The sequence below is a fragment of the Mobula birostris genome, chromosome 8 (genome assembly GCF_030028105.1).
Source record: "Mobula birostris isolate sMobBir1 chromosome 8, sMobBir1.hap1, whole genome shotgun sequence".
Taxonomy (NCBI): domain Eukaryota; kingdom Metazoa; phylum Chordata; class Chondrichthyes; order Myliobatiformes; family Myliobatidae; genus Mobula; species Mobula birostris.
Genome location: NC_092377.1, coordinates 90681550 through 90704563, shown reverse-complemented (window position 1 = coordinate 90704563; position 23014 = coordinate 90681550). Strand labels below are relative to the sequence as shown.

Sequence of the window (23014 nt, the reverse complement as noted above, 5' to 3'; positions counted from 1 at the left end):
ATTGAACAGAGATGATGGGCAAACTGCATTTGATGCAAGTTAGGTTGTGGTCAGTACCATTCTGAATGACTCCTGTGTTTCCTCCTTATCAACGTTAAGGTAGTCATCAAGAAATTGAACAGATATCCTGTAGAAACATTTACGCGGGCAGTCGTGAGAATATGGAACTTGACACCACTTGGAGTAGTTAAGAGGAAGGTGAATGTGTTTATGAGGAAAGGGAATGAAGAGTTAGGTGGTGAAGAATAAAATAATCCTTGTGTGGGATTGCTTGTCTGATCTTGTATATATTCTGTGTGTGCTATATTCAAGTGAAAGCAGGCCTAGTTTTTTCTCCCAACTAAACTTCCTTGGCCAGGAAAAATAATGGTCATCTTTCACACTTGCTGCATTGATATTTTTGATAAAGGTGCCAAAAGTAGAAGGAGCTGTACAACTCTGCAGAATCAGATCTTTGCTACACATTTACTCTCTTGTACCCTGATTTGAAATGTTGTGATTGTTTCTTCTGATCCAGGGGTTCCCAACCTTTTGTATGCCATGGACCAATGCCATAAAGAAAGGTGTCCATGGACCCTAGGTTGGGAACCCTTGCCCGACAGCACTCTACCCCTTCTTTGTAGTGGCCACTTTAATCTGGGCAACGTTGCTGACCCACACTCGCCTCTCACTAAGCTACCTGAACTAGCTGCAGTACTGATGTTGTGTGGACTTGTTTCTGCCTCCATCCTGTTGTGGAAAGCAGAACTCAGTGCTGAGCACTGCAACCAGCAAGCTGTCATATTTCATCAGCTGAATAAAACATCAGAAAGAATGAGGCAAATGGCTAACAGGCTAATGAAAACGATTCTCTCCAATGTCTGTAGGTTCATTAAGTTGGTCTCATCTTCATCTGGTATTACAAGGTGATACAGCAGCAATGTTACCCATTATCAGTGCATTAAAAGATGGAGGTGTGCTTGGTCGCAGTGGCTTCTCCGGTGTAACAAATGGAGCAAATTTGTGTCTTAAATGTTCTTCTTGTGATTGTACAATCGTCATGGACATCAGTAATTTAAAATACTGCAAGTCCGGTTCATTGGTGAGACCAACAGCAGGGGAGCTGCATAGCCTCGATTATTGCACAAACTGAGCCCTGGCTTCACTGGTTACAGCCATCCACTGGAGGAGTCACCTTTGCTGGTGTGGGAAAGACAGGGGCATGGCGGGTGCATTGGAAATATCATCCACGCTGGGTTGGGAGATGGCCCCTTCCATCAGCGCTGCTCTCCAGTTCGCTCCATGGAAGACGAGCTGAATATCTGCGGTTGACCCAGCATGAGACAAGCTGATTTACCTTTGCTGAACCAACGCAAGATGAGGAACTGTTGTGTACTTGTTCTTGCATGGAACATCCCATGCACCATTACTCTTCAGGCTATGTCACCCAGAGTTGTGCTAATATTTTGTGACTATCTGTTCTCATGACTATATGTGTGCTGTGTGTGACTGTTGGTTCTGTGTTTTCCACCTTAGCCCTGGAGGAATGCTGTTTTGTTAAACTGTACACGTGTATGGTTGAATGAGAATTAGTCTTGAACTTTAAGCTGTTTCTTAGATGCCCCCAGAATTTGTAATCTTTTGTCCTTTGTTGGGACTGACTCTCTTATTCCTTTATTCACATCCCAGTTGTTCAGACAGTGATTGACGCTTTCCCTGTTTATTGAGGCAGGTTAAATGATTGCTTTTGGAATTCCCTTTTCCCAACTAAATAGCTATTCTAGGGAAAAATAAATCATCCAATTGGATAACTGCTAATAGATGGGATTTGATGGTAGGTATGGAGCCTGTTTGATGGTAGGTTTGACGGAATTTGATGGTAGACATGGAGCCTGTTTTCATGCTACACAACTCTATGTTCTTTACATGACTAAGGACTGGTTCAGCACTGAGCAGATTGGATTGTTGCTAGTATTGAAAATCTAAACCTTGTAAGACATTGCTAAGGAAATTGGTTGCTTTTACTTAAATGGTAAAGTTTGAGCTGTATATGTGGATTATTTCTTTACTACTTTTGAAAGCAGAAGAGTTGTAATTGATTGCATGGAATTTGTTTAACTTAAATACTAATCTGTATCCCATGACAATGCTCCTGTTTTATTAGGAGCAGCCAAACAGCTTCTAGCTCTTTCTATTGAACAGAAGCAACACATGTCAGAACTTGCTGTCAGTTGGTCTCTGCAGCATTTGACTGAATGGCTACGTGAGCAATCACCGACCTACGTGGTTTATTTTAGCTCTTCGCCAAAGTCATCAATTCCTTTCTCTTCAGTTTCTTCCTAAATGCATCTACACGAATTTTCTTAGTTACTACACGTGGCAAATAGGATTCATTCTCGCCAAACTCTATTTTTAGTAAAGGATGATTACATCTTCAAAGGTCTAAGTATTTAAACAGACAAAAATAGGTTCCAAGTTAAATCAAAACCAAAATTTTTAAAAAGCTTAAGATTGTAATTTGATTCCTCCATTCACCTTCATCTGACTTGATGCAAAGGCTTTGTTTCAGAGTTCTTTGTCTTGGACAGGTTCGGAAGTGTGGTTGAAGCTGTCAAAATAAAATAGTCTTAAAATCCAGCTTGAGCTAATTGGAGAAACTCAGCAGGCTAGGCAGCATCCATGGAAAAGAGGAAACATTTGACGTTTTGGCTGAGACCCTTCATCAGAACTGGAAAAAGATCTTGGATTTCCAGCACCTGCAAACTTTCTCGCGTTTGCGGTCATTGCCCTGGCCTTCCTGGCTTGTTACAAATAGCCTGCAATTTCTCCATTAGACCGTCCGTAAAGGGAAAGCATTTTGCATTGGTCCACTTAAATGAAAGATATCATGCTTTTCATTGAGGAATTAATTTTAATTGGCACTGTTCAGTACAAAGGCAGGTCCCTTAGCCTGTCTGAGTCTGTGCTGCCCATCAGGCATCCTTTTACACTAATCCTATTTTATTCTCCTCAACCTCCCCCAGTTTACACTTCCCGCCCACCCGATGTACAGTGGCCAGTTAACCACCCAACCCACACACCTTTGTAATGTGGCAGGAAACTGGAGCACCCAGAGGAAACCCATGTAGTGACAGGACGAAGCTAAACAGACCACACTGCAGGACATGATTGGAGCTGAGCCACTAGAGCTGTGAAGCGGCAACCCTACCAGCTGCTCTACTGTGTTGTGCACAGTACAATTTTCAGACTGCTAATTATTGCACAAATGCTTTCTAACACATTTTGATGGCCTCAGTAAGTAGACAGAGAGAAGCTGTTTGTGCTGGCATGAAGGTCAGTAAGCACAAGAAACAAATTTAAGATAATTGCAAAAAGAGGAAGAAGGGCTGCAGATTTTTTTTGTGCAGTGGACTGTTATGATCACTGTTTCTGTGGACTTTGATATAATAGTAGCTTTCATTGTGCAGTTGAAAAGGAAGGACTGAGTGGCGTAAAAGGGATGTGGAGATAAGTGGCTCTTTCACTGTGCTGTTACAGCCCTGATGATCAAAATGCTCATCCTGTGCTGTGTTACCATCTGCTTTTATGCTGTGGGAGCTCAGATCGATGCCATGGCTGTAAAGGGGACCAAAATCAAGGTGGTAAACCTCCACGTGACAAAATCAGTGTGATCACCAGTGTCATAGTCAGTATCAACATGATATCTATCCTCTGTACGTTTTAGGTTGAACCAACATAGTGACTGGTTACAGAACCAGAATTATTGTGACAACTAAAGCCATTAGAAAGTAGATTCCACAGATGCTGCCTGACCTGTTGCATTTCTGCCACGTTGAGTTTTGTTGCATATTTCCAGCACCTGCATTTTCTGTTTTCAGACTTTATAGTGCGCCATTTGTAGGTGTACCCGTTTATAAACCCTGGGATCATTATTTAGAGAGCACAGCAGTGGTGAAGAGACAAGTTCAAAGTAAATTTTATTATCAAAGTGCATGTATGTCACTATATACCATCATGAGATTCATTTTCCTGTGGGCATACTCATCAAACCTATGGAATAGTAACTACAACAGGTTCACTGAAAAATCAACCAGAGTGCAGAGTACAACAAACTGCAAGTGCAGCTATAAATACATAGCAATAAATAATCAGAATATGAGATAGAGTCCTTAAAGCGAGCTCATTAGTTGTGTGATGGACAGTTGAGTGTAGCTGCATTACAAGCAGTGGAATGCCCCAACCAACAGTTTAACTGGATAATCAGGACTGTTTTGTTGGTAGTGGTGTGGATGGTGAGAGGAGCAGGAAAGCCTCTTCGGAACCTTGCCTTATGTCTGTCTTGGCCTTGAGGGGAAGAAAGGGATAAAGAGTTGTGTGTGTGTGTGTCTGGTAAAATGTGCAAAAGAAAGCTAGTTTGTTCTTATTTGCTTACTGCCTGTTACACTGCTGGCATTTAGGGCAGCAATAAAGGTCCTCCATCTCTATCTGTCTATACTGTCACACAGAGATAAAGAAGGATTCTTCATTGCTGTTTCCATAACACTTCTTTTTGACCAGTCGGGGTTGTTAGCCTGAACTCATGAACTCAGAGGATCGGTAGAGCACTCTTAGTCTGGCCTCTACCTTTTGACTTGTTTGGCATGGGCAACCTACCAAGAGCCAAAGCATAAAGCCCTAAGCATAGTTCTCCGGGTCACTGAGCCACGCAAGCCTCCAAACCCTGCGACAAGGTTGTAGTCCTCTTGGAGGAAGCTAGTTTCTTCACAAAGTATGAACAGGAGTAATTCTGTAGATGCTGGAAATCCAGATTAACACACTGAAAATGCTGAAGGAACTCAGCAAGTCACGCAGCATCTGTCGAAAGAAATAAAGAGTTAACGTTTTGTATTGAGATTCTTCATCATTTATTCCTCTCCACAAATGCTGCCTAACCTGAGTTCCTGCAGCACTGTTTGTGTGTGATATTCACAAAATGGTATGTTGTCCATCCAAGTGTGAATGCAACTGCTTCCTGCTACTGCAGGTGGTTTTATGGCCTGCCACCATGCTTTCTGAGGTTCTCCTCTGCCATGGCTTTAGTAAAGGGAGTACCAAAAATAAATATTTATTCAGTACACCTGAGGCTGTAATTCCTATCCCAGTCTGTAATACCAGTCATTTTCTGCGTTGGAGTTGAACCATTACAATGCCCAGTACTCAGAGTGGGATCACCAACACCCATGAAAGCTTGGCAGTGTGTCAGTCATTGAGTTAAATTCAGCCATTTGACACGCCCATATTTTTGGAAGATTCCAAGTAAATATGCTTTTTTGAACTGGATTCTAATGATTGCCAACAGCAGCAGTGAAATCTTAAAATTTCTCAACATTTCCAAGATCAATAAACTGTATGCTGCTGAAGGGCAGAATGTTACATTACAGTTCACCTTCTGCACTGTTGCATATTTCTTTATAATCAAGTCCTCCTCTTAAGTGCTTGTGTTTCAAGACTAAGGTAGCAGTATTTCAAACAGAAGCTATTCTATAGCAAAGTGTCTGCATGGTGTCAGTAGCATTAATTTATTCTTCACGGGTTTCATTAATTCCAAAATGCTTGCAAAGGCACTTAATACCCTCTCTGTTGCCAACAGAGAAACTTCAGTTGTGCTTATAAAATGCACAAGGAGTTCTGCTTTCACACAGTTTTTCATAACACAAATTGGACATAACTTGAATATGCTTGATCAATGAGGAAACTTTACCTGTATCATATGGCCATTGGGACTTAGAGAACCACTTAAGAGTTACTTTGGAAATTGACCAGCAGAAAAAATGTTCTCTTGGAAAAAGAACCTATTTCCATAAAAACCTTCTAGCAGTAATCAGACACCATTATGTCTTAAGAGCACCGGTTGCTAGTTTCACTTCAAAGATTACAAGATTATGAAGACACGTAGTCCTCTTTTATTGTCATTTATTAATGCATGCATTAAGAAATGATACATTATTTCCTCCGGTGTGATACCACAAAACACAGGACAGACCAAGACTGAAAAAACTAACAAAACCACAGAATTATAACATATAGTTACAAACAGTGCAACAATACCATAACTTGATGAAGAAGTCCATGAGCACAGTAAAAGTTCAAAGTCTCTCAAATGTCCCACATCTCACGCAGATGGGAGAAGGAAGAAAAACTCTCCCTGCCATACCCGACGACGGTCCGACTCTTGAGTCATCCGAAAACTTCGAGATCTGATCAGCTCTCCGACACTGTGTACTGAGCGCCATCTCTCTCGGAATGATTCAACCTCCTTCTCGGTCCCCAAAAACAGGCAAGGCCGGAAATTTTGAGGCCTGCCCTCCGAAAGATTCCCCACCATACAGTAACGACAGCAGCGAACGGGCGTTTCAGAAATTTCTCCAGATGTTCCTCTGTGATGGCAAGTCCATTCTCCATCAAATCAGAATTGTCCACGGCCCCTATTTAACAGATACAATATCACTTTTCCACCGGAGGGCTGCACACACGCAGGCGTGCCGCCATCTTCTCCCTTCAGGAGGATATTTAAAGGTTACTTTGGAAATTAGCAAGCAGTCATACAATATAGCATGCAGCTTTTTCTGTTTTCAGCTTGCAGTAACAAAATAAGTAAGTGTTTTTAGTATCTGTAAGTTTTAGAAAATCCTGTGGGGAAAATAACTTTCTTATTCCAAGTCTGAAACACTATAGCCTCTTACCCTCATTTTCCTATTAGTCTGTAAACATGATTTTCTGTAATGAGGTTTCTTAGGAACACAACTTTGTGTTTAGAGGAGAACTACCTACACATAGCTAGACCGAAGCACGTGAACTTAATTACTGCTGATGTACACATGAGCAAAAATAGGAGTAGGCAGATGATTTCACCAGCAACTTCTGCCAGTTTATGGGTGACTCTCTCTCTTTTATTTGCCCAGCCTATCACTATATCCTTTGGTTGCCACAGTATCCAGTAATCGATTGGCCTTGGTCTTGAATACACTTAACAGCTGGATGGTCATGGTCAGCAAAAAATCAAAATTCTGCAGGTGCTGAAAATTTGACATAGAAGTAGAAATACCTAGCTGGTCATCTGTGGAGACAGAACGAGATGATGATTGAGGTTGATGAGCTTTCATCAGTCTGCAAATATCTTGCACTTCTTAACAGGGTTAAAAGATGTTGTAATCATTACATTTTGTCCACTTACTTAGCTTCTCCTCATCATTTTAGCTCTTTGCAACATCCTGAAAGCTCTTCCAAATTGCTTTGCGTTGTAAGTAAATTTGGGTGCATTGTACTTCATGCCCTCATCTAATTACTGGTGTAGACTGAGCCTGTGGCATTCTATAATCAACAAGCTGCCAACCTGAAAAATTATTCATTCTCTTTTCTGCTGTGACCTAGCCTGTGTCCACCTTTGCGTATTTCACCAGCAATTTGTACTTCATGGCTGATGTCTGAGATTCTTGAAGAAGCTGAACCAACAGAAACCATCCAGTCCAGATGACTTACCTTGCTACGTGCTGAATATCTGTGCAGGCCAACTGGTTGGCATTTTCATGGACACCTGCAACCTCTTGTTTCTTCGTTCTGTAGTTGCCTCCTGCTTTAAAAGAGCACCTAATATACCAGTACCCAAGAAGAGCACAGTAAACTGCCTCAGTGACTACTATTTTAGACTTGTGTCCACTGTAATGACGTGATTTGAAAGTTTAGCTTTGGCATCAACCTCTGTCTCAGAAATGAACTGGATCCACTTCACCCCAACAAATCAATAACACGTATTATTTCACTGGTTCACCAATCTGTTCTGGACCACTTGGATAACAAAACACTTGGATACACTGAGGCCTGAGCCTCTGGACCTTTTTTTTTTTGCAACTATCTCTTTAACTTGCACATTGGCAGATCTTAATCAGTGTCAATGGGTAACAACATCTCATTGACAATCAACAGTGCACCTTAAGATTGTGTCCTTAGCCCTCAGCTGTACTCTATTTAAACCCACAATTAAACAGAGTTCCAAAACACTCTATAAATTCGCCAAGGACACTTCCATTGTAGGCTGAATCAAAAGTGATATTGAGTTGGTGTGTAGCAGTGAAATAAGACACCTGGTTGAGCTGTGCCACAATTACAAGCTCAATGCGCAGGAATACAAGAGGCTGCAGAGACTAATGGACACAGCCTGCTCCATCAAAGGTACAGCCCTTCATCATTGAGAACATCTACATGAAGCATTGCCTCAAAAACGTTTATCATCAAGGAGCTCCACCATCTCGGCCATGCCCTCTTCTCACTGCTACCTTCAGGCAAAAGAAGCCTGAGGCCCCACACCACCAAGTTCAGGAGCTGCTACTTTCCTACATCCTTGAACCCTAATCCTACCTCATCAATCAAACACTATGCACTCTTCTACTACATTGGACTTGCCCTTTTTTTGTACTTGTTTTCCTCACCTTCTTGTATACTTTACGTAGAACTTAAGTGTGTGTGTGTGTTTAAATATACGTGCATTGATGTTGTCACAAGCAACTTTTCATTTTACTTGTACCTTGTCATCTTTGCACATCTGACTGAACGCAACCTGACTTGGGAGGAAATTATACAGAAGGACCTCTGTAATTAAGGTTGACAATTTAAATTGAAAAATTGCCTAAGTGGGAGCCAGAGAATGCTACTGAGGTATGAGAAGCTTGATATATCATTCATTTGGAGTTCCTGAAGTTATCAAAGGATACGACTAGTTTGGGTATCCAGGAGTGTGTTGCAGTAATCTGGAGGCAACAGCAATGTGCCATTTGCAAATTTGGAAATTACTTTTGCATTAATGTCAATTGTGAATTTGCTTTAGTCCCATCCTTTGTGACTCTCCGTCTAACTCTTCAAGCAGTTAGCATTTACTTTGATTTATTTTTGCTTTTGGCTTGAAATCAACTGGTTATTCACTGTAAACATCACAAGGCAGTGTGCTTAGTTCCCTGCTCTAGTTGCTTTATACCTACACTGTGATACAGATGTCACCACTGTTGTTGTCCGCATCGAAGGTGATGATGAGTTGGCATTTAAGAGGTAGACTGAAAATCTGGTTGAGTGGTGCCACAACAACAACCCTTAAACTCAACATCAGCAAAACCAAAGAGTTGATTATTGACGACAGGAGGTAGAAACCAGAGGCCCATGAGCCAGAACTTGTTAGAGAACATTTCCAACCTAGTGTCCACGGCACCTTGCATAATGGTATTGCTTCATGGCATAAAAGAGGTTGGGAACTCACTAACTTCAAATTCCTTGGCATTATCATATCAGAGGATCTGTCCTGGGACCAGCACATAACCTGCCATCACAAAGAATGCTCAACAGTGCTTCTACTTTTTTAGAAATTCGTGCAGATTTGGCATATCATCTAAAAGTTTTACAGACTTCTTTAGATGCACAGTAGGGAATATCCTGAGTGGTTGGATCATGGCCTCGTATGAAAACACTGATGCTCAAGAACGGAAATGTCTACCAAAGTGGTGGGGGAAGAAAGCAAAAAGCAACTTGCGTATCACCACAGTAGGTCTATAGTAGATGTAATCTCACTGGCATTCCACCCAGCTTTGGACCACTTGGACAAGAGCAACACTTACATCAGGCAGCAGCAGTTTATTGATTACAGCTTGTCATTCAATGCCATCATCCTCTCAGTACTAATCAAAAGCTCCAAAATTGTGTCCTCTGAACCTCTTCTGCAACTGGATCCTTGACTTTCTCACTGGGAGACCACAGTCAGTGCAGATCAGAAATAACATCTCCTTGCTGACAGTTAACACCGGCGCACTTCAAGGATGCATGCTTAGCTCTCTGCTCTACTCTGTCTACACTTGTGACAGCGTGGCTAGGTACAGCTCAAACACCATCTGTAGATTTCTCAGTGGCACAACTATTGTTAGTATTTCAGATGGTGACGACGAGGCATACCTTGCACTCAATGTCAGTAAGAGACAGGAATTGATTGTGGACTTCAGGAAGGAGAAGTCAAGGGAACACACACCAGTTCTCATCAAGGGATCAGCAGTGGAAAAGGTGAACAATTTCAAGTTCCTGGATGTTGACATTTCTGAATATCGATGTGCTGAGCCCAACATATTGACGCATTACAAAGAAGGCTATATTTCTTTAGAAGTTTGAGGAGATTTGGCATGTTACCAAAGACACTAGCAAATTTCTAGATGTGCCGTGGAGAGCATTTTAACTGGTTTCATTACCATCTGGAATGGAGGGGCCAATGCAGAGGATCAGAAAATGCTGCAGGAAGTTGCAAACAAGGCCAGCTTCATCATGGACACCAGCCTCCCCAGCAAAGAGGATATCTTTAAAAGGCGTTGCCTCCAAAAGGAGGAATTTATCATTAAGAGTGCCCATCATCCAAGACATGGCCTCTTCTCCTTGCTGACATTGGGGGAAGGAAGTACAGGAGCCTGAAAACACACTCTCAACTTTTCAGGAACAGTTGTGTTGCCTCCACCATCAAATTTCTGAATGGACAATGAATCCATGAACATGACTTCAGTGTCTTTTACTCTCTTTTGTGCATTATATATATTTTTTTCTTATATTTATAGTTTTTAAAAAAGTTTTCCTTTATTATGTATTGCACTTTACTGCTGCTACAAAACAACACCTTTCACGACATGCCAGGCATGTTAAATCTGATTCTAATTTTGCATGTAGCCCAGTCCATCACAGGTAAAGCCCTCCCCATCTACAAAGAGTGCTGTCACAAGAAAGCATCATAAAGAACCTTCATCATTTAGGCTGTGCCCTCTTCTTACTACTAAGGAGTTAGAGGAGCCTTGGGTCCCACACCTCCAGAGTTCAGGAACATTTATTACCCTACCGCCATCAGGCAGAAGTACCGACATTGGTTTCAACTCTGAACAGATTCCACAACCTATGGGCTCGACAACTCAGTATTATTTATTTGCACTGTTTGTCTTTTGAAAATCGGTTGTTTGGCAGTCTGGTTATGATTTTTCATTGGTTCTATTGTATTTCTTTGTTTTTCTGTGAATGCCTGCAAGAAAGAGTGCGTCCTTTGATAACAAATTTACTTGGAACTTTGATGTTGAACTTTCTAGTGTTTTTCTTCTGACACATCATGCACTTATAAGATATTCAGTGTCTTTTTACTTAAGGCCTTTTGGAAGGGTTGATAATTTACATCAAAAGCATTATCCTTGTCTTCTCTCAGTTACCTCTGATGACTACAGTGAAGTTGATCAAGTAGAACACTTGAAGTCCATGCTGACTATTCATCATTATTAGTTTCTGACTGTATTTCCATTATTTTACCTTTTTCCTATCTCTGATAAACAAACTGGTCCAATGCCTGCATATATACTGTACTTGACATGTCAGTCCTCTATTACTGACCATGGTTAATTATTATATGTGTGATAGCACCATTTTTTTCTAAGTTGCTTTAAAATGACCCAGGTCTGTATAAGAAAACCAGGTATGACTTGCAGAGGGCTATCTTAAGAGCCAGGAAGCAATCCCAGGAGAGATTAGAGGTGACATCAGATGCACGTCAACTCTGGTAAGGTTTGTAGGCTATTACTTCCTACAAAGCAAAACCCAACCTCATGAATGACAGCAACACACATCAAAGTTGCTGGTGAACGCAGCAGGCCAAGCAGCATCTGTAGGAAGAGGTGCAGTCGACGTTTCAGGCCGAGACCCTTCGTCAGGACTAACTGAAGGAAGAGTGAGTAAGGGATTTGAAAGTTGGAGGGGGAGGAGGAGATCCAAAATGATAGGAGAAGAGAGGAGGGGGAGGGATGGAGCCAAGAGCTGGACAAGTGATAGGCAAAAGGGGATACGAGAGGATCATGGGACAGGAGATCCGGGAAGAAAGACAAGGGGAGGGGGACCCAGAGGATGGGCAAGAGGTATAGTCAGAGGGACAGAGGGAGAAAAAGAGTGAGAGAAAGAATGTGTGCATAAAAATAAGTAACAGATGGGGTACGAGGGGGAGGTAGGGCCTTAGCGGAAGTTAGAGAAGTCGATGTTCATGCCATCAGGTTGGAGGCTACCCAGACGGAATATAAGGTGTTGTTCCTCCAACCTGAGTGTGGCTTCATAGAGGGATTAGAAATGGAGGGGGTGAGCAGTTTTTAATTTCCTGGGTGTCAATATGTCTGAGGGTCTAACCTGGACGGAACATATTGATGCACCTACAAAGAAAGCAAGACAGTGGCTGTACTTCATTAGGAGTTGAGGAGATTTGGTTTGTCAATTAAAACACTTGAAAACTTCTGCAAATGTACTGTGGAGAGCATTCTGACTGGCTGCATCATTGGCTGGTATTGGGCACGGGGGGGGGGGAGTCTACTGTATAAGATTGAAGTATGTTGCAGAAACTTGTAAAATTAGCTTGATCATGGGTACTAGCCTCTGTAGTATCCAAGATATTTTCAAGGAGGGGTGCCTTAGGAACGTGGCGCCCATCATTAATGATCCCCTCCACCCAGTATGTGCCTTCTTCACGCTGTTACCATTGGGAAGAAGGTACAGAACTTTGAAAGCATACACTAGCAATTCAGGAACAGTTTCTTCCCCTCTGCCACCTGATTTCTAGATGGACATTGAACCCATGAACACTACCTCTGACTTATCATCTTCTTTCTTCAGTTCTGATGAAGGGTGTCGCCCTGAAATGTCGACTATTTACTCTTTTTCTTAGATGCTGCCTGACCTGCTGAGTTCCTCCAGCATTTTGTGTGGGTTACTTGGATATCCAGCATCTGCAGATTTTCTCTTGTTTGTGATTGGACTACCTCATACTTCCACTATTGTAGCTTCTGATCCTTTTCTCTTTATTGACTCTATCTTCACACCATCATTCTCATTTTGTGTACTTGCATGCACAATTTGTAGGACAGTGGAGACCAAGTTCATTGCTAAATTTATAGCAGAGTTCGATAGGTTCTTGATTAGTAATAAAGTTGTGTTACAGGCCAAAGGCAGGATAGGGGGCTTGAAAGAAAAAAATGCAGCCATGATTGAATGGTAGAGCAGATTCAATGGGCCAAATGGCCTAACTCTGCTATATTTTAAAGTCTAATAGTCTATATCTTACTATTTTGTTGTATGATCCACAGTAAACTAGATTAATGGTTTCTTCTTGCACTTACAAAAATCTCTTCTCTTCATTTTCTTTCTCTGGTTTTGCACTTGGTGTTGGCCTTTCCTTGCCCTCAGTTTTTTTTCTTTGCCTTTATTCATCCAATGTGCCTCATTGGTATTTAGTTTGATCTTGTTTTTTAGGCAGGATATATTTTTCCTGGACTCAATTCAACATTTCAAATGCTTGCCACTGATAGCGTCCACTTTATTTTCCCAAACTCTGTTCTTTGTCGTTCAAAACTCAATTGCCCCATTTGGTCATATTTCTGGATTGTTGTCATGTTGCAGGTTCTATATTATCACTATGTTTTCCCCACTTTGTTTTCTTTTACTGGATCCAATAATGAACTGTCTTGTTGGAATTATTTTGCCTTAGGTTGGATAGAAGTTCTTTGTGTATTTAAGAATTCCATTCCTTAATTTTGTTTCTTCTAGGCAACTAATTTTCAGATAACTAAAATGTCTCATGATTTTTAATTCCTTAAACCATGAGCTAATTTCCCTTAATTATTTTGTCTGCCAGATCCCCTCTAAACCCACCATCAGTGTACCTAATCTTTTGGCATCTACATGGAATCTCTTTATGTTGTGTTGATACCTGCAAAACATTTTTTTACAAATTGCCATTATATCTTTTCTCTACAGTACAGTTACTTCACATTCCTTTTTCTAATCATCTTATCTAATTCTCTCATGCGCTGGAGCATTGAACTCTTGTTATTTTATGTACTTGGATGAATATCAATGAATACTCTAATGCTGCTGCCCTTGTTAAACTTGAAGAGATGTACACCATTTGGTTCGAGGGTTTTGTTAACATTGAGTCTCAGTTATCTTTCTAGTTTACGTTCTTTATAATTGCTGGTATTATAAGCTCCTTTGGCTGTTTTCCACATGCCCCATCCTAACAGTTTCCTGTTGTTTTGAAATTCAGGAGTGGGGGCATCTAACCAAAATGGGGATTGATCATAAGTTATATTTAGAACATTATTAGTAATGTTCAAGCACTAAAATCAATGCAAAACAGATGGAGGTTCCTATAGTGATATGTGTTTGAACAAATATTTATAGTGTATTCTGTGTTCCTCTCTGGCAGTTTGTCCCTAAAGTGAAGGGTCATGGGTTCAAGTCCCAATCCAGAGACCTAACTGCAGACTTTAAAATGTCATTACGGTGCATTGTCAAGTTGCTATTTTTCAGGTGCCAGGTTATGTATTTCATCTCAGATGGATGTGAAAGTTGAAATTTTGAAATAACCACAAAATAATTTTTTGTGTGTGTTTTGCTTAACAAATCGAACCCAGGTCTGACTGAAATCAGATCAAATGACTGGTGTTATTCAAAGAATTTGTCATAGTGAGGCTACACCTGTTCATGCAAGTGAAAATATTACAGGTTTAAAAATATTGTCTTGCAAAAATTGGCTTATTACCACAATGTTGAATAACAGTTTGCTATTTTGAATTCATTTCTGTTTTTCTGTATCATAATGAGGTTTTACTTTGGACTTGGAAGTTCTTATGGAAAAACTACTCGTGTTATGCTGCAAAATTTGACAACAGCTTCGGGATCTCAAGTGCAGAAGTGATTAGCTTTATATCATGCACTACTAAAATCTCAAAAGTTGCTGTCTCTGCCACAGCTGAAGTAAATCACTTTGATTTTCCTGCATTTAGATTGTTTACAAACTTGCCCCACAGTAAGTCACCATGAAAATCTGGCAAAATGACACTAAGCCAAGATTACTGTACAGAAGCTACTTTGTCTGGAAACAATTAATATTATGTATGTGTTGTTTAATTCTGCAACACCATTCAAATATAAAGGATTTAAAAATTTCTTTTTAATTAAATTCCATCTTAATCACTAATGTTATGTTTGTCATTATTGAGTACTTCAAATAATGTATAAATTATTTTTGTTTTGCTCACTACAAAAGTTCTTCAATGTGATTAGCTGGTCATGAAAATTTTATAACAAGACTGCATATGCTGGAATATCTTGAAGTAAAAAATAGATAACACTGGAATCACACTGCACGTTCAGCAGCAACCATGGACAGAGGAGCAGAATTAATTTTTCAGTTGAAGATGAGCAGTCTTTGACTCCTCTTTCCCGGTTGTATCTGGACCTGCTGAGTTTTGCAGCATTTTCTGTTGTGATTGGCAGGTCAGCTCAGTCAGGTTGATGGCATCATAGCTGTGAATGCCAGGGAATTCTGACCTAGTTACACTCATCACTAAATGGGATATTTTTGCCATAGAGATGGCCAGGGATTTGTGAAAGCTTTTGTTGGGATCAGTGGCAAGAGTCATTTCTTTGTTACTAACCACAAATTCTGTGCTTCTACATGAATAAAACCAAGAAGCCCCACAAGACTGGAGTAAATGATCATGTTATTCATTATTTGGGACAAAAAATGGTCTGGAATAGTATATTCCGGCTTTCAGTATTGTAGCTTAGCAGTAAACATAACACTATTACAGCGTCAGTGATCTGGGTTCAATTCTGTAATGAGTTTCCTCTGGGTGCTCTGGTTTCTTCCCACACTCCAAAGATGTATGGGTTAATTGGGTAATTGGTCACATGGGTATAATTGGGTGGTGCATGCTTGTTGGGCCATAAGGGCCTGTTCCTGTGTTGTTTCTTAAAACAAAATAAATACTTGAAAAAAAATTTGTTGGACATCAAAGTGTATTATTCCCCAAAGTGAGGAAGAAAAGCATCAAAGTTCTCTCTGTACAAGGGTTCAGTTTAATAGATCAAAGCTCTCTACTTTTAAAGCTTACAAATTTCTCAAATAACGTAAAGCTTGATTTAACACCTTTTTAAATTGTCACATTTATGACCACTGTATTTCCATGACAGTTGATGTCAGTTGTAGGATGTGGATTTTAGTTTTCACCAAAGGGTCAAACTAAATTCTGCAAATTTGTTCCCAGGACACTTTTTTTTAAAAAATCCTATGTGTAAAAGTAATTTTAAAAGGAACTTGGATTATCTGTTTGTTAAAGTAGCAGTGGCCTTTAACAGGAAAGCACAAAGATAGCAAAAGCATATCTCAAGCTCAGCTATTTGATATTGGAGAAATTGTCATCTGAAATGGAATGAGTTAATTAATTGGAGTAATTAAGACACTGCCATTACTTAGCTCAATATGTCTGTAATTGCAGGATCCTGCAACTGCCTTTGGCCTTCAACAAAATCAGCATTCTTATTAAATTGCGACGACTTCTTTTCAGAATTCTCACATTTTCTGATAGTCATTTCATTGCTGACTATGTTGGAATATTTGTGTTTCTATCATATTAATTACATATATTTTTATTTTTACAGGCAGTTCTTCTTTTCTGGATGGGTATCATCATCAACCTCTCAAGGTAAATTAAGTTTGTGAGGGAGGTTTTGCCATTGCGTGTCGGGGAAAAGGGTGATCTTGCTCCAAATAATCCAGAAATGTGTAGTTATGAGACTGCTTAAGCCTTTGGTGGCTCCTTCCCTTTTGCACTTTCTATGCACCTTTGAATTTGTTTCATTTCTAAGTTTACCCAGTACTGGTCATCGACCTGAAATTTCCTTTCTCTGTAATTGCTACCTAACCTGCTGAATATTTCCAGCATTTTCTGTTCTAATTCCTCAAGAAATGATATAATTTTTTTTTTTCTGGAGCTCAGATGTTTCTTTAATCAAGCCAATTCATTACATAAAATGGAAAAACATTAATTAGACATTAAATATCTTCAATTAAATTTTCTTTTTTCACCCATGTAACATGAACCCCGATCTAATCATATTGAGTTGATAGGTATTCAGAGTTAATCAATGATACTGGTATTTACTGAATTGCAGAAGAGAGGCCCACCGTTGGTTAGGGTCAACAAAGGGTATAGCGTTCTAGCTGTTTACATGTCCATACACAAGCCAGGGAAGTGCGATTATGGAGAGCAAGCTGTTGCCCATGCAGTGGACTCCCCCTCTCTACGCCGCCAATGAATCCAGAGGAACCGCAGAGACCGACACAGTTTGGCACCAGAGGTATTGCAGGGTTTGCCAGTCAGCATTGAACTTAATGTAGGACTTCCTTAACAACTCCAGCTCCACGTTTTTCCTCTGGGTTAACTCTCGAAGCTTTCCCCATGAGTGGGTATAGCCACAAGACAGCATTTTGAGATCAGTGTTTTCCTTCTAGGTGAGTTGCCAAACGTGGCTGAGGTTCTCCATCTGCCCAGAGCTACTGATTTTAAGGTGCCAGTAACCCACCTTTGCCCACCTCCTGTCAGTAGAAACAGTTCTGTCGGGCTTAGTATGAAGCCAGGAGCTGGACTTGGTTATCGTCAGAGGCTACTTGAGATGCACACCATTGGGAGCATTTAATAGGTAATAGGAGCTCATTCTCACTAACCCTGGCCCCGGAGCTTGCCTGCGATGACAACTTAAAGGAACCATTGAAAAAAAGGTCCTGCATTAATGTAGTCTTCCATGTTCTCAGCCTAACAGTAGGTATGTGAAAGTCAACATGCTTCTAAATATGTTTCCGGCAATGTTGTCTTGTAAGCGAATACTGTAGTCAGTTTACACATGCATTGTACTGGTGAATAACGATTAGATAAAGTTATGCCCCATTTGAAGTATAATGTTCAGTTCTGGGTTATGCACTATCCTAATCAGAGCTTTGCATTATTCTTTAGTATTCACGTTATCTTAGCTTGATGACTGTCCAAATGTTGCTACATTGTTCAGAGGTCACCCTTGATTTAAGAAGCTGAAAAATGTCCATATAGACTGGTAACAGCTCATATTTGTATTGCCTACTTGAGGGGCTGCATTTTCTACCACAGTGGGAAATGATTTGGAATTTAGAGAAGTCATCTGGCATCAGGACATGCAGTGAGTCTTCAGGAGATTCTTCCAAGCCCAGCCACCTTTAACTGTTTAATCAATGATCTTCAAGACGTGAGAAGTGGAGGTGCTGACTAATGAAAACATGTTCTTCATTTCTTCAGCCCATGCTCCCGTGCAGCCAGACTTGAACATTTAATTTTGCACAACCAAATGTCAAGTACAATTTGTACTGTGCAAACAATCAGCATGACTAATGAGAGTGTTTAACCACCACTGTAAGGGTCAGGTTACACACCTGAACTTGAGAGGGACCCATGTCCTTGCAGCAGATTTGCGAGAGCTGTTAGGAATGGGTTAAACTAGGTTAGCAGGGCTAAGCAACCAGATGTAGAGGCAGTTGGTGTAAAGACAGATGCAAAGCATAGTAAGACTTTAAGGAAGGTTGGGCAGTGGATAAGATATAAATGAGTCAGTTGGCTCAGTTGCAGTGTGTTTAATATGAGAAATATAAGTATAAGGGTGATAAACTAAGAGCATGGATCAGGACATGGAATTGTCGTGCTTTGACCATTACAGAGCCTTGGCTGTCACACAGGCAGGGATGGTTGCTGGGTGTTCTGGGATTTTAATATTTTAAGAGGACAGGGAGGGAGGTAAGAGGTGAGAGAGTGGTATTGCTAATCAAGAATAATACAACAGCTGCAGAATGAGGATATCATTGAGGCATCATCTACTAAGTCACGTGGGTGAAAGACAAATGGGAAGGGAGCAATCACTCTGTTGGAAATATTCTATAGGCCTCCTGATAGCAACAGGGACACCGAGGAGAAAACTAATGGAGAAGATCTCCGAGCATCTGGGGGTACATAGTCTGATTAAACATAGTAGCAGGGCGTGTTGTGCCACATGAGTCTTATTGACTTTATCGAGGAAGTGACAAAACCAATTAATGAAGGTAGATATCTATATGGATTTTAGTAAGGCGTTCAATAAGGTTCCCCATTGTAGGCTGATTCAGAAAGTCAGGCGTGGGATCCAGAGAGACTTAGTTACATGGATTCAGAATTATCTTGCCCACAGAAGGTAGAGGTTGATAGTAGATTGAACTTATTCTACCTGGGGATTCGTGGGGTTAGTAAGTTTGCAGATGTCATGAAGGTTGGTAATCTATGGATAGTGTAGAAGTTTGTTGAAGGTTACTCTGCATTGACTTCCTGTATCCTTCAGAATTGATTTCTAAATTCTCTTGTTTTTTAAAGCTCTTAATGGTGTGAGAATCGTATCACAGAATCGTTTTTGTTTTATAATCCTGCTCGAGCTCTTTGGTCTTTCTCCACCAGTGTCTTAAATTTAAACAATCACACTCAAAAGATAATTGGCAGGTCAGCTTTTTTGAACTACACTCCTAAACTGTGGAATTCAATAGCTAAAACTTTGCAGTTTCAGTTGACACATGAATGCCAGCTCAAAGCCTATTCACTTAGCCTTGTTTTTAACTATATCTTTTTATCTTATGTTTGCATGTTTATTTTTAATTTTAATTATTTTCATGTTTGTACTTTATGCCATTGTAAAGCACTTTGAACTAAATTGTCGGCATGAAAGGTACTCTGTAAGTTATTATTAAAGGGATGTTGATGGGATACAGAGCTAGGCTGAGAAGTGGCAGAAGGAGCTTAAACCTAAAAAATGTGAGTGATACACTGGAGAAACGAGATTGAAGGCAGAGTACAAGGGTCACGGTAGGATCCTCTGCAATTTGGAAGAACAGAGGGAGCTTGGGTCCACGTCCATAGATTCCATCAAAGTTGATAGGGTGTTTGAGAAGGCATATGGTATGTTGGCCTTCATTAGTAGGGGATTGAGTTCAAGAGCCATGAGATAATGTTGCAGATTTATAAAACACTACTTAGACCACTTTTGGAAGACAGGTGTCCCCCGCTTTACGAACGTTTGCTTTATGTCACTTCGCTTTTACGAAAGACCTACATTAGTACCTGTTTTCGCTAACCGAAAGAGGATTTTTTGCTTTTATGAAAAAAGACGCCTGCTTTAAACTTGTGTTTACCCCGAGAAAGACGACCATGCCCATGAAGCCTTGCGCAGGCAGGTGTGTGCGCATGCGTGTACGTGCGGATTTTTTTTCTACAAATCAGTTTTGGCTAAATCTTCCCGATTCTGTAAAGTGAAACTACACTGTACATACATTATTTCTACTTTATATAGGCTATGTATTTATCATATCATTCCTGCTTTTACTATATGTTAGTGTTATTTTAGGTTTTATGTGCTATTTGGTATGATTTGGTAGGTTATTTTTTGGGTCTGGGAGTGCTCAAAAATTTTTCCTATATAAATTAATGGTAATTGCTTCTTCGCTTTACGCCATTTTGGCTTACGAACGGTTTCATAGGAATGCTCTACCTTCGGATAGTGGGGGAAACCTGTATTGTGTTGAGTTCAGGTCACCTCATTATAGGAAGAATATGGAAGTTTCACAGAGGGTGCAGAGGAGATTTACCAGGATGCTGCCTGGATTAGAGAACATGTCTTGTGAGGAAAGGCTCAGCAAGCTTTGGGCTTTTGTCTTTGGAGAGGAGGAGGATGAGAGGCTACTCGATAGAGTGTGATAAGAGGCATAGATAGAGTGGACAGGCAGCGTCTTTTCCCCAAGGAAGCATTGGCTAATACAAGAGGACATATTTTTAAGGTAATTGGCGGAATTGTTCAAGGTACATCTTTTTACACATAGAGTTGTAAGTGCCAGGGGTGATGGTAGAGGCAGATACATTAGGGACATTTAAGACACTCTTAGATAGGCACATGGATAAAAGTATAATGGAGTGAAATGTGTGAGGTGAGGGAAGGGTTAGATTGATTTTGGAGTAGGTGAAAAGGACGGCTCAACATCATGAGCCAAAGGACCTATACTGTGCTGTACTGTTCTAAGTTCTGTATGTATTACACCAGCAGTCCCCAACCACCGGGCCACAGACCGGTACCAGGCCGCAGAGCATGTGCTACCGGGCCGCGAGGAAACGATATGAGTCAGCTGCACCTTTCCTCATTCCCTGTCATGCACTGTTTGACTTGAACATAGGGTTGCCAACTGTCCCATCTTTGCCGGGACATCCCATATATTGGGCTAAATTGATTTGTCCCATACGGGACCGCCCTTCTCCCGTATTTCCCCCACTAAGGTAGAGCGTTCCTATGAAACCTTTCGTGCTGAAATGGCGTAAAGCGAAGAAGCAATTACCATTAATTTATATGGGAAAAATTTTTTAGCGTTCCCAGGCCTAAAAAATAACCTACCAAATCATTCCAAATAACACACAAAACCTAAAATAACACTAACATATAGTAAAAGCAGGAATGATATGATAAATACACAGCCTATATAAAGTAGAAATAATGTATGTACAGTGTAGTCGGGAAGATTAATTCAAAACTGATTTGTGGAAAAAAAATCGGCACGTATGCGCATGCACACACAGGTGCCTGCACAAGGTTTCGTGGTCACGGTAATCTTTCTTGGGGTAAACACTGTCCCGTATTTGACTGCTACTTTTGTCCCTTATTTGAGAGTGAGAAAGTTGGCAACCCTAACTGTAAAAGACATGTTGAGGTTAGTTGTACCCTATTTGAACACCCCCCCGGTTGGCCGGTCCGCAAGAATTTTATCAATATTAAACCAGTACACAGTGCAAAAAAGGTTGGGGACCCCTGTATTACACCACATTACCATTACATTTTTCTCAACTATCCAGAAGCTTTCTTTGACACTTAACAGTACAAGCACTATAGCTACAAGGGCAATTCAGAAATGTGGTTTCCTTCCTGACTTCCTAAAGCCTTATCTGTATCTACAAGAGTTTGAATGAATACTGTTCATTTCCTTTGGAATAAAGAGTGCATCTCTACTACAATTTAGGCACAACACCATTCAGGAAAATGTAATCCATTTGTTTGGCATCCATGTACCATTCTAGGCATTCATTCTCACCACTATGGTTGCATCTGCAAGACTCACTACCGCAACATGACAAGGCTTCTTAAGTACCATTCACCAATGCACTGCCACCCTGAGAAGCATATTAAATGCTGGCCTTGCCATTGAAGCCCATTTCCTGCAGCCGATGTTTAATCTGGCAGGGTTAGAGAAGACACAAGTCCCACTGGAATTGGTGGGTGACACCACTCAGGGATTTGCCTTGTTGTAGACTGTCATTGGTTTATGCTCACTTTAACATTAGTGGTTTGAATGATGAGGGACTATATTAAACCATTGCTTTTTCACTTTCCCCAGTAGGAGTGCTTTGCCCAAACCCTGTCAGTGCCAGGTAATGCTTTTACACTTGACGAACTTGCACTAATTAAGTTAAACTCTCGTATTAATGAGTCTTTAAAAATACTTAGACTAAATCAAGAATGGAACATTTATCACTATTAATTTGAAAGTAGTAATTTCAGATACCATCTTTTCTGGGTGGGTACTGTGTGTTCCAACTTTTCCCAATCTCCTTGAGGTGATGGTACCTAACTTTCAAATCAGATAAGCGGTTCAGATCTCACCAAGGAAAGTTTTAAATTGACTTATGGCTGGCACCCCACAGCAGCTATAAAAGGTACCAGATCATTATAAGCTGTTTTATCTTTGTGCTTCTTAGAAGGAACCCTGCTGATTTGTACTGCATGTGACTGCAGTTCTGTGGCAAATATTGAATCTTCTGTTCATCAAATACTGAAATTTCCTAGAATTCTCCATTATCTAACACACCTATTCCTACTCTGGCTCCTTATTATCCCAGAGATAGGTGATACCATTTTCCAGAGAGTGAGGAGCAACCAGAGACGATCTGTGGAAGGACATTTATATTAAAATACAGCAAATGAAAGTGTAAACTTTAAGTGTATCAATCAACATTACTGAGTCTGCAGTAAAGTTACCCCTGTGGATATCCCAACAGGCCCAGCCTTCAACCTTACAGACATTTTTTCATAATTATCAATG

At 40.5% G+C, this 23014-nt stretch overlaps 1 protein-coding gene across 3 annotated transcripts in view; it reads left to right on the top strand.

Moving 5' to 3' along the window:
• usta (uronyl 2-sulfotransferase a) overlaps positions 1 to 23014 on the top strand; it is an 80798-nt gene that overhangs the window by 2614 nt on the left and 55170 nt on the right. For all 3 annotated transcript variants that reach the window (XR_011886873.1, XM_072265639.1, XM_072265640.1), the window contains exon 2: positions 16495 to 16538. Coding sequence is in view for 2 of the 3 variants with exons in the window: in XM_072265639.1 (XP_072121740.1) it covers positions 16495 to 16538 (44 nt within the window). In the remaining variant the exon portion in view is untranslated. The remainder of the gene's footprint in view (positions 1 to 16494; positions 16539 to 23014) is intronic.